The following is a 12,434-nucleotide window of genomic DNA, read 5'->3' on the forward strand; positions in this document are numbered from 1 at the left end:
TTTGTAGGATGAGTGGCAGTGTACTGAGTGCAAGAAATTTAACTCTCCAAGCAAGAGGTACTGTTTTCGTTGCTGGGCCTTGAGGAAGGATTGGTATTCAGATTGTTCTAAGTTAACCCATTCTCTCTCCACGTCTGATATCACTGCCATACCTGAAAAGCAAGAAAGTGAAGGAATTGATGTTCCTGACTGCAGAAGAACCATATCAGCTCCAGTTGTTAGACCTAAAGATATATATGTAAAGGAAGAAAACTCCAAACTTTTTGGTCCCTGCAACTCAGTGGAATTCTTGGATTTGGCTCACAGTTCTGAAAGCCAAGAGACCATATCAAGCATGGGAGAAAAATCAGATAACCTTTATGAACAGAGAACAGGTACAGAAAACATGGAGGATTGCCAGAATCTCTTGAAGCCATGTAGTCTATGTGAGAAAAGACCACGAGACGGGAACATAATTCATGGGAGGACAGGCCATCTTGTCACTTGTTTTCATTGTGCCAGAAGATTAAAGAAGGCTGGGGCTTCATGTCCTATTTGCAAGAAGGAGATTCAGTTGGTTATTAAGGTTTTTATAGCATAGTTGAATCAATGAGTTGCAGACAAATATTAACAGGGCCTGGTCATATATCAAAATGTCAGTATTGAGCATCTCTACTCAGTGTGACCCATTTCATACTTTCATTTATTCATGGAAACATTTGTGCTGTAGGACATATTTTTGCTTCTAAACTTATATGGAATTTGATAATAAGTTCTTTCGAACTAGATTATCAATTCGGAGACACCATTAACATTAAAAGAGAAGTTAATCACTTCATTCTGTCTTCAAAGATGAGGATCTGGCACTTCCCTGGTGGTCCAATGGTTAAGACTCTGAGCTCCCAATGCAGGGGGCCTGGTTTGATCCCTGGTGGGAGAACTAGATCCTGCATGCCACAGCGAAGATTCCCACCTGGTGCAGCCAAATAAATAAGTAAATATTTAAAAAAAGGAAAAAAAAAGAAAGTTATTTAAAAAAAAAAAAGAAGATGAAGATCTGGGAGGGAGCAACTACCAGTACAAATAGAAATACATTCATTCTTTCATTTATCAAATTACTTGAAGATTAATCATTTCTTTAGTTAATTTTATTCCTTACTCTTCTTTTCTGTTAGGGAATGTTCTTAGGCCTCAAAATCCAAGATGGCTATTAGAAAAATATTAAAGCTAACAATGAAAAAAACATAAGTAATTTATGTATAAAGTAGATCACTTTATGTTGCATTGTTCAGAGGAACCAATATTTTTGTAAAGTGTCTAGAACAGTGGTAGCAAACATTTTTTGCTCATGTACCTCAAGAAGAATTTTGAAAAAGTATATATGATATTTTGCGTACTTTAAAAATTGAGGTATAATTAGCAAACAAAGTGTTCCCTTCTAATAGGATGTTTCTGTCACATCAGAATGTTCTCTTGTGCCACTTTCCAGGCAGTTCCTCCACCATTTCATGGCTCTCACCTTCGATTAGTTTTCCTTTTGCACATGTTTAATTCGACTTCTAAATTTTTAAAATTTAAGTACTTACAGAGGATGTATCATCCAGTATATTGTAGATGTCCTTTAAAGATATTTTTGCCCAAACCTTGGATCTGTAGATTTAGCTGATTGAATTTATAGAAAAAGTCGGGTCATATAAACTGGCAAAGCCTATTCTCATTATAAAACTAATCAGCCAAATCAGATTTCATTTTCAGTCAAAGTGTTTGACTTTATTTAATTCAGTTAAATGTATTATATACATCTATGGCACAACCTCTTCTCAACGACAGTTCTAAAAAAGATAAGGCACACGGTTTTTAACCAAAGCTCTCTTTGCTTTACTCTTTCCTCCTGTCTCTTGGGAGTCTGCTAGGGGTTTTTTGTCTTTGATGCCTCTGAGGTTTTTTACATTCTGAGGCAGTGCCCCATAGTAAGATTTTAGATGGGTGAGAGGCAGCCTTTCTTCTGAAAATAGTATAGCAGTTGTGAAAAGGAAAGTAATTAAAGAGAAATGATAGCTCTGAAGAGGCCTTATCTGATCACGTAAATCTTAGGAGAATACATATGGAAATTGAAGATCTTTAAGTTGTTTTCTTTACAGATATTCTTGTCTGCTTTCCCTGTGGAAAAAATCTTGGTGTATGCCTGGGTACCAGTATGAATGTAGTCATTTTGAAAACCAAGGCCCTAGAATTACCAATTTTAAGGCTCATAAGAATCACCTGTGTTGCTTGTTATACGCCCATCTCAACCCCCGGCCCCAAACACACACACGTGCATACACTCACAGGAGTGCGTGCACACGCAGACTCTTTGATCCCTGAGGTCTGGGCCGGGGATTTCCATTTGAACAAGTGTTTCTGGAAGCTGACGCAAGTTCACAAACCACACTTTTGGAAGCCCTGCCGTGCCTTAGAAGGAAGGGTGTTTTAAGGTGCAGGAAGTAGAACAAGAGCCCTTTGTTTAGCATTATATTTAATTTCTAGAGAAGTTTTGTTAAACTCATAGAACTTTAAAATTAGAATGCACTCATCTACTCAACCCCTTTTATTTTGCACATGAGGCTGAAAGGATAAATGACTTCTGAAAGTCACAGCTAGTGATAGAGCTATTACTAGAATCTAAGTCTCTTGTAGTAAACCTTTAAACCATACTTGCTTCCTTCTCATTATTTGTTAAATGGTGGTGCTTATTGAATTTGGAACAACTAATAACCTTAAAATATTGTTGGAGAATATGAGTTGCAGCCAAAATACGACTTCAGAGAGAACAGAGACTTTTAACCCTTTCTCCCCAAAGAGAAAAGGCACAGTAAATATCAAGCTCTCTTATGTAATCAGATAAGTTGCTCCTCCCATTGGGAAGACAAGTAAAGATGGCAGAGGAACCTGAACTCTTTTCTCCAGTATTTTTCCTTCTTGGGGAATGAAACTCAGGTCTCTGGCTCCCTCCGGGCATTAGGGACAAGGGTTTTTTCCCCCCAATAAGTAGAACCAGTTCTTCAAGTTCAGTGTTTTGTTAGACTGTTCGGTGTTTTGTTAGACTATGGTAAATGCTCTAAATATTTAGAAAGTTAAATGATTTTCTACCCTAATTCCCCCCCACCATTACTCTCTTCATAATAGTTCGATAGCCCTCGATTTTGTTCTATTTTTGCCAGTTAATTGCTTTTGCAAGTGATAACTCAAAGAAGGAGCAGGGAGAGCTGGAATCTGCACTTGTACCCTCTGATTCCTTATAAAGCTGCAGTTTTTTAGAAAACTTAAATAAGAAAAAATTTAGAATTTTTATTTGTGTGTAGATGTTTGATGCTAATTTGGTGCATCCTTGCCTAGCACAGAATCCTCTTATGTTACTCTACTTACTTTCTTTTCCCCTTGGGTCACCTGGGTTTTTACTGTCCCCATTAGCAGTAAGTACTTTACTTAGAAGATCTTAAGCTGCGCATTTGAGCTGAAAGTATTACAATAAGTGTACACTTGGGTTTACTGTACTTCTATCAAGAGCCTTTTGAATGACTGAAATATTAAAGAGAAAGAAGTGTATCTGTAGAAAGAGGTAGGTAGTGTTTCTTGGTAGCTTATCTGAAATCTAAGATGCTGCATCTGCAGATTGGTTTCCGTCATCCAGGATCTTTATTACATGTCATCTGGGAGCTTAGCACAGCGAGTAGAACTCCTTGTTTCTTGGGGTAGGATGGGTCAGGGATCCTAAAAAGGGCCAAATAGAACTATCAGAGCAATTCTTTACCCGCAAGAATCGTTAAGCCGTTTTCTTGGTCTGTTTTTGATTTTGTTCTTTTTTTCAATGTCACTGCGGTACAGATAAGCAAGACATGGTTTGTATTTGAAGACGTCATAGTTTACTGCTATGTGATGATGAAACGCTTGACTTCCAAGCACTGTCATTTATTTTGTAGTTAGGGTGACTATGTACTCTGGTTTTCTGGAGACAGTGCCAGTTTGCCCCTATTTTTCAGCATCCTATCCAGTTCATCTCTGTTGCTCCCCTTTCACTCTCAAATGTCTTCTTTTGGACATTAAATTATTATGGTCTTCCTAGTTATAGGTAAGCCATGCTTGGATTGAAATCTTAATTGTGAGGAAAGGATCCGTTAAAGTAGGTGTCAGTGGAGTGTATAGTTTCCACTGCATCACGCCATAGACTTGTGATTAATGAAATCATCCCACATTAGCATCAAATTTCTTATTTTAGTTATATAAATTAATATTTATGACCATGTTATCCCAGACAAAATGTTCAGAGCAGAAATGACAAATCCTTAGAAAAGCGGTGAATTTCTAGATTATAGCTAAAAATGTCTTCCGTCTCTTATTGTTAGCTCATTTTACTTGCACCATAATTATAATATTTGGTATGCTTCTGTATTTAATACTTAAATCAGACTTTATAAAAATCGTAGATCAAGGCTTTAAACTTATAAGCATTTCTTCACAGTCCATCTATGGAATATCATAGGTTCCCAATCCTAGGCTTGAACAGTGGTCAGTGTCCAGCCAGGCCAGCTTCCAAACTGCCATGAAGTTGTATAATATAAGATTGAATCACTGCCAAGCATTTGAAATATTCAGTTGTGTTTTAATAATAATTTATGTATATTTAGATGTATGTAATGCTTTGTGGGACGTTATTTTGTTTGTAAGAATTTATTTTTAAAGGTCAGGATCATTTGTAAACTTTTTTAATGTCAGTTCGATGCAATGTTGGCTCCTTTGCAAAGTCGCTGAGAAATTAGTAAATGTTAAGATCTCGCGTTCTACAAAGCTATTGTAGTGTTACCTCTTGGTTTTCTTTAGAAAGGAGGAAACCTGTTAACCAGCTATTTGATTTTTTTCCTACAGAGAGTTATATGAACTTCTGAAAGTATATGATTTTAGATACTGTGAATCTGTTGTTTTCCATTTAGCCAGATAGCTGCTTAAATTATTCAGGCCCATGTCCTAAAGAATTCATTTTGACAGATCTCCCATTCATGGGTGTACATGTGTGCACACACACTATCAAGACTGTTAAAGCTTTTGCTAAAAATGTCTGTGGACTGGCTGTGTTTACAATCTGTACTTCAAAGATAAAGGAACCTGCAAGCCCTCCCCTGTGCCAAAAGTAACATGTACAGTGTTTACAAATGTCTGAAATTTTGCACTGCCATACGCTATGCTGAGATTACTTTGCTGGAATTTCCCAGATTTGTGATTAGCTGAGGAGGAATATAGAGGACCCTAAAGCTAAACTGGAAATGAGGATTATCTGAGGTAGTGGTTCAAGTAGCTCCCCAGACCTAATATGAAGACAGTTTTCCAGATGGCCTTGAGATATCCTTTTCGTTGACAGAGCTTTCCTTGTTTGCCATTGCTATATTCTTTCTTTAAGAGCCACAGATCTCTTCTCTCCTATGGGAGAATGTCCTGTTAGCATTTTGAGATCTTTTAATGCAATGAACGTGCAATCCCAAATAATTCTACTGTTGGTGAATGTGGCATTGTTAAAGAGCATATTATAATAAACCTACACTTGGGTTTACTGTACTTCTTTCAAGAGCCTTTTGAATGACTGAAATGTTAGAGAAAGAAGTGTATCTGCAGAAAGAGGTAGGTAGTATATCTTGGTAGCTTATCTGAAATCCAAGATGCTGCTTCTTCAGATTGTTTTCCTTCATTCAGGATCTTTATTAAATGTCTTCTGGGAACATGGCACAGCAAATAGAACTCCTCATTTCTTGGGGCAGGATGGGTCAAGGATCCTAAAAAGGGCCAAATAGTGCTGTCAGAGCAACTCCTTTCTCGAATAGTTGCTGTAATTTGGCAAATTGACATTATTATAACAGTTTATTAGAGCATCTAATTTCTTATCCTAAGGCTTTTTTTTTTTTTAAACAGTAAGTACTTTGATGTCAGACATTTCCCCTTCCTTCCTTCTATCCTGTTGCTCTTTTTTCTTGGAGTTCAAAGTTATTATCTACTTCTGAATATTGCTTTTATACCAAAGGCCTTCTGTATTACCCCTTGGGTGGTTGTAACTACAGTATCTTTAGATAAGGTTCCTCTTTTCCAGCCAGTCCTGGGGATTGTTTCTCTTGCAGAGTTAGGTGGTAGATTCTAGCAATAAGAAGGAAAGATATGACATCAGAACTACCATCTAGTACAAAACAACGGTAGTTGAGGATTTGTGTGTATGATGGGGCAACAGGGGATTTAGTTCCCCTATTGTCTCAGCATTTAGAAATCGAGGTCAACCTGTCCTCTTCCTACAGGAAGATTATTATTAATTTTTAACTCTATTTTATTTTGGAGTATAAGTGATTAACAATGTGTTTCAGGTGTACAGCAAAGTGATTCAGTTATACATGTATCTGTTCTTTTTCAAAGTCTTTTCCCATTTAGGTTGTTATATAATATTGAGCAGAGTTCCCTGTGCTATACAATAGGTCTTTGTTGGTTATCTGTTTTATTTATTTATTTTTAAACTTTTTATTTTATATTGGAGTATAGCCAATTAACAAAGTTGTAATAGTTTCAGGTGCACAGCAAAGTGACTCAGCCATACATATACATGTACCCATTCTCCCTCAAAGTCCCCTCCCATCCAGGCTGCCACATAACATTGAGCAGAGTTCCCTGTGCTGTACAGTAGGTCCATGTTGGTTATCCATTTTAAATATAGCAATGTATACATTTTGTTCCCTACAGTTTGCCTCATTTTTTCCACTTCCTTTTTCATAAAGAATCAAAATGTCTCCTTTGATTTTTTCTTTCCCCCTTTAGAAAGTTATAGAACATGTTTTAAAGGAGGAATGAAATGTTTCTGGTTTCCTCAGCACTTGGCAAAGCAGCCTCTTGAATAGAACTCTCTCCTAGTCTATAGCTAGGAGCTGTTAAGTGCCTCTTGGGTAGAGATAAGGAGTAAGATTATTTCACCATGGTGAGTCCCAGTCTTGACCTTCTTAAGCCTCAATTTTTCTCATCTGTAAAATGAGTCCACATACTACTCTTTCTACCTCATAGTTTGTTGTGGGGATTAAGTGTGGGAGCGCAATAGAACCTCTAATTGCCTTGAATAAGATATTAGAAGTTGTTACGCTTTTGGTAGACCAAGCTCTGGGGTATATATTCAGAATACCTCATGTCCTGGAAGCTGAGCACAAACTCCCCTTTGTGCCTGCCTAGCAGAGCCTATATTGCTTCCTTTTACCCATGCCTCTAGCTCAGATATCCTTTGCTTGACATGAGCTCTTGTCTAGAAGAGTTCTGCCTCTAGGTTCTGAGAGAAGTGTGTGTGTAGATTTGGCTAGTAGCTACAACTGCCTTGCTATGGTCTTGGTATAAAAAATTCTGTCTTACACGCACTTGAGTAGATGGCATAAAATGCAGTCGGTATACAGAAAGCATGCAATTTTCCAAATAACATATCTGATCAGGTAGTCATAATTAATAGGAGTAGCAAATGTGGTTTCATAAAGTGGGAAGAAAAAGGCAATTTAAAATAACTGAATAGTGACCAGCCCACCAAATGAGAAGAGCAGATGTTTTCATGAGTTCTTGCCTAATCTCTATAAGCACCACTAAGTTACTAGCTCTGTATCTTTTCGGTGTTTGCACTATGTAATGCTTTTAATATCTGTTGATTCTGTTGTGCTTTTTTTGTGTATTAAATATTTTTCATTTTGCCATTTCATGGTGTCATTATTGGGGAAATATGTAATTGGTTTTGTATATAGCAAAATCTTGTTTTCTGTCTTTAGTCTTTGGTCTGACAGGAATGAAGAGAATAAATAGAAGTTATTGTACTCAAAAACAACAACAACAACTTTTAATCCCCCCCCCACCTCCAATCAACATACACACAGTTAACTATTAGAGTAATTGCTGTATTTCATTTTTAGGCTCCCAATCTTGAAGGAAACCTCAAAATTTTGCAGAGTATTTTTAGCATTGAGCTAAGGCAGTGAGTTGTGGAGTTACCCCCACTAGAGGCCTTGAGAATTAGAGCAGATACAGTAGCAACTGCAAGTCTAGAATGATTTAAGGCAAGCCGTCTTCTTGGCCCAAGACTGCCAAACTCTTCTGAACCCATGAATATATCAACCTGTCCACCACCCTCTTTGCTACTGAAGAGATTTCAAATGATGACAATGGATTTGCCTCTATTGAGTTTATGAAGAGGTGCCAAGTGCAGGGTTCTATTTTGTTGTGTTTTTGAATTGGGGCTAGTGTGAAAGGTACTGAGGGCTTGTCACAAAGTACACACATGCTTTTCAAAAGATCATTCCCTGGTAGCTGAGGCCATTAAGGTGGGTAAAGCATCTGGTCAGTTGTCCTGAGCTTACGGCTGTCACATAGTAGGCACAGATTGGTGCTCACTGCACAACTTTTGGGAGGACCTTTCATACGCTGCCATACAAATGATATCCCCCTAGAGTTAGGTAGTATACACCTGTATGAGGAGGCCTGGGGGTGGGGTGGGAGAGAGAGTGGGAATAGTAGGGATGGCATTTTAAAAATGAAAACAAAAAAAGCAAGAGGAGCATTAGAGACAAGGATGAGGCCAGCTTCTGTGTCCACACAACCATTCCCATGTTTTGTGACTTCTTAAAGTTATTATTTTTTTAATTTATTTTTTGGCTGCATTGGGTCTTTGTTGCTGCACACGGGCTTCCTCTAGTTGTGGCGAGCAGCAGCTACTGTTCGTTGCAGTGCGCAGGCTTCTCATTGCGGTGGCTTCTATAGTTGCCGAGCACAGGCTTTAGGCATGTGGGCTCAGTAGTTGCGGCTGACGGCTCTAGAGCGCAGGCTCAGTAGTTGTGGCACGTTGGCTTAGGTGCTCTGCAGCATGTGGGATCTTCCTGGACCGGGGATTGAACCCATGTCCCCTGCATTGGCAGGCGATTCTGAACCACTGCGCCACCAGGGAAGTCCCAAAAGTTACTTTTTAATAATAACAACTGCATACCGTGTTTTGTTTCCTGGGGTTTGTATCCTACTCACCTTAATTCCTGGTACTGCAGGTTTATCCTTATTGAATGTAGTCTTGAGGCTAGAAGAAGGCAAGCTGAAACTAGTAACTGAGCTAATCTGTTATTAGCAGACGAATGCCTAGCCAGTGATTGTTTGCTAGAATTTGCTCAAATCCAACCTCTAAAAGTATAAAAAGCATTAGTGCTATTAGAAAGATTTCAGGTCATCGCAGGTTTGGGGATACAGGGATAATCTTGCTATGTATATCTCCAACCCTAAATTGATTTGATTAATGTTTTCCTTTTGCTTTCTTTTCAAAATAAAGGATAAGAGTTAAACTCGTTCAATAAAGTTATTAAGGGTTAATAGGAGCCAGAGCCTGCTTGGTACTGAGAATACCACAGTGAATAAGGAAGCTCCCTCAAGTTGCCTAACAGTCTACCAGTCAAGTTAGGGACAGAAGACAGTTTCCACATGGGCTGAGGAAGCAGTAATGAAAGTACTGCAGGTAAGAGAGTGGCTTGTTTGGGAACATAAAGTTGTTCCGCATAACTGGAGCAAACGATGTGACTGGAGAAGTGACGAGAGATGGGACTGGAGTGTTGGAGGGGCTGGGTAATGAAGATGTGATAAGCCAAGCTAACAAGTTTGAACCTTATCCTGAAGGCAGTGGATAGCCATCAAAGGATTTTAAGCAGGAGTGTGACATGATCTCATTTACATTTCTGAAAGATCATTCTGGCTGCATTGTTGATAAGAGACTGGAGTGCTGGCTAGATCAGAGGCAGGGAGAACCATTAGGCTGTGGCAGCAATCTGGGCTGGAAATGATGATACTCCGAAGCCAGTGGCAGTGGAACTGGAAAGAGTAATAGGTAACATTTACTGAACACTTAGTATGTGCTGACTTGGCATCTATTATCCCAGGAGGTATTTAAGGCTTAGCAAAATTAATATGTCCAAGGCAACTAAGAAGTGAAGAGTCAGCAGTTAAAACCATTGTGTCTGAGACAAAAACCCAAAAGAAGTGCATGGATTTGAGAGAAATCAAGGTGGAAGTGACAGACTTCATGAATGAATGTGGATGTGAGGGAAAGGGAGGTGTCAAGGGTGGTTTGGACAGTTGGTGGATGGTGGTGCCATTCATTGAGATAAAGAATATGGGTAAAAGTGTAGGTTTGGTGGTAGTGATGAGGTAGGAAAAAAGTCAGGAGTTGGATGTGTTGATTTTGTGCATTGAGGAGATTCAAATGGAAAAGGAGCTCAGGAAAGCCCTGGGCTGTAAATATTGAGTATCTATTACGTATCTTATACTTTCTAGGTACTGGGAATACAGTGGTGAAGATGATGGATGTGGGCCCTGCTCTCATGGCCTAGGGAAACTAACTAGTTAAGCACATACTATTACGTGAAGAATTATGTTGGAAAAATACATGCTGCTATGAGAAATATAGAAGAGGGGCCTCATTTAATCAAGGGCTTAGGAGCAACCTCCTTGAAGAAATGAGAAACAGATCTAAAGGCAGGATAGGAGTTTGAAGAGGTGGGGAGGAATGCCACAGATAAGAGGAGACATGCAAGGGCCTTTAGGTGAGGAAACAATGGCATCTGAGAAGACTGTAGCTGAAAGCATGGAAGGAGAGAGTTGAGTATGATAGAGGATGTAGTTGGGATAAGAGTTTGAAGAGAATGGAGAAGGTCTGAAACCGATACTCTGGAGAACAGGAGAGAGAACAGAGTAGGAAACTTTTGCAAGACAAGTGCCTGAGACTACCCCATCTCTAGACCTGGGTTTCTCAACCTCAGCACTATTGACATTTTGGTTTGGAAAATTCTTTGTTGTGGGGAGGGGTGTCCTGTGCACTGTAGGATGTTGAACAGCATCCTTGGCCCCTACTCACTAGATGCCAGCAGCCAGTAGCACTCCCTGCCCAACCAATTATGATCATCAAAAATGTCTCCAGACGTTGGTAAATGTCACTTAAGGAGCGAATCGCCCCTGGTTGAGAACCAGTAGGTCCAGCAGCTGAGTGCTTCAGGAGGAAAATCACACAACTTGCGGTCTGCTGTTACTACACATTCATGTGCCCCACCTGGGCTTGCAATTCTGCCTGGTCCTTCGGTTTCCCTAATGGTTGAAGTGATGGTTCTAATCTAGAAGACAATCAGAAGAAAGTGAAGACAGGTTATGTAACTTCTCTAAGCCCCAGATACCTCACGGGATAACAGATGTCAAGTCAGCACTGACTAAGTGTTCAGGGTATCTACTCTCACTGTTTCCAGGAGGGGGCTGATAGGAAATGGCAAGCCTTAATGAAGTTGGAAGAATGGCATGGTAGGAGTGGGCCGAGAGCAGAAGAGACAGGTTGCCACATTCTGAGAGAGATTGATGTCCTAGTAAGACTTCAAAGACGTCTGCCTCTTCTCTCCACCAGGCCTTGGAGAGGACTGTGCTTCCTGCCTCTCTCACAGCAGGCTTGTCAATGAAATGTGAGTGGAAATGAAGCATGTTACTTCTGAGGAGAGGTTTGGGGACCATTGAGGGGGCCAGTCTGCTCCTTTCTCTCAGCACAAGGCTAGTGCACCCCAGAATGGGGGCTGCTTCTTCAGCCTGCCTCCAAGATCGGCGAGAACAGGGAGTAGAGCTGCAGCTGTCCTGCAGTGGGCAGAGAAACAAACGTTTTATTGGAAACCACCGAGATGTGGGGATTTGTTACCACGCTGTAACTCAGCCTTAGCCGCCTGGTGCAATCCCAGGTAAGGGCAAGTCCCAGGCGTGGTACAGAGTGAGTGGTTGAAGTGTTATGGGGGTGAAATTCTTTGATGTTGGTGTGTCAGTGACAGTCCTATGAGGCGAGGGTGTCGGATGAATCATTCATTCATATGATGTTGGTATCACCCAGGATGATGGCAGGATTGTAGGAACCCAAAGTCTATAATGAATGAGGGAAGGTATCTGGAAGGTCAGCAGATGACATAATAAAGGAGGAGAGAAGAGAAAAATACGTTTAAGTCTTAAAAGAGCAGAGACTTATGTGCAGAGGGATAATGGTCGGGGTGCAGTACAGGGGAGGCCCATCTCCTGTACTGAAGGTAGATGAGGTGTGGGAAAATGACCACTAAGATTCTTTGGGGGAAAGCCAGGTATCTTTAAAGAAGTGGAGGAAAGAGAAGAGTTTGTGGGCGCAAGCAGGAGGATGTTTACCATGAAACAGAGTTGTAGGGTCGTAAGTAGTCCATAGCTTGTTTGGGGTCAAGAGGTGGCTGCTGTGGATCCTGTCTCCACAGGAAGGGTAAATACATATGTAAAATTTTATATGCAAACCCAAGGAACTTTTAGACCCCCTAACACTCTCTGTGGACCCTGGGTTAAGAACCCTGTTCTCGAGCAGTAGCTCTCAATCCTTAGCAAGCATCATAATCACCTGGAGGGCTTGGCCAGCA

The 12,434-nt window shown here is 40.1% G+C and overlaps 1 protein-coding gene across 7 annotated transcripts in view; it reads left to right on the top strand.

Annotated features, from left to right (window-relative positions):
* Positions 1-9,329, top strand: part of MDM4 (MDM4 regulator of p53) — a 42,892-nt gene extending 33,563 nt beyond the window's left edge. For all 7 annotated transcript variants that reach the window (XM_089908334.1, XM_089908335.1, XM_089908336.1 and 4 more), the window contains one exon: positions 8-9,329. In XM_089908334.1, the coding sequence (XP_089764460.1) occupies positions 8-580 (573 nt within the window). In that variant the 3' untranslated portion in view covers positions 581-9,329. The remainder of the gene's footprint in view (positions 1-7) is intronic.
* The last annotated feature ends 3,105 nt before the right edge of the window (positions 9,330-12,434 follow it).

This window comes from Delphinapterus leucas, chromosome 1, assembly GCF_059928025.1.
Source record: "Delphinapterus leucas isolate spDelLeu-1000000601 "Yukka" chromosome 1, BTC_Dleu_Yukka2, whole genome shotgun sequence".
In the NCBI taxonomy this organism is placed as follows: domain Eukaryota; kingdom Metazoa; phylum Chordata; class Mammalia; order Artiodactyla; family Monodontidae; genus Delphinapterus; species Delphinapterus leucas.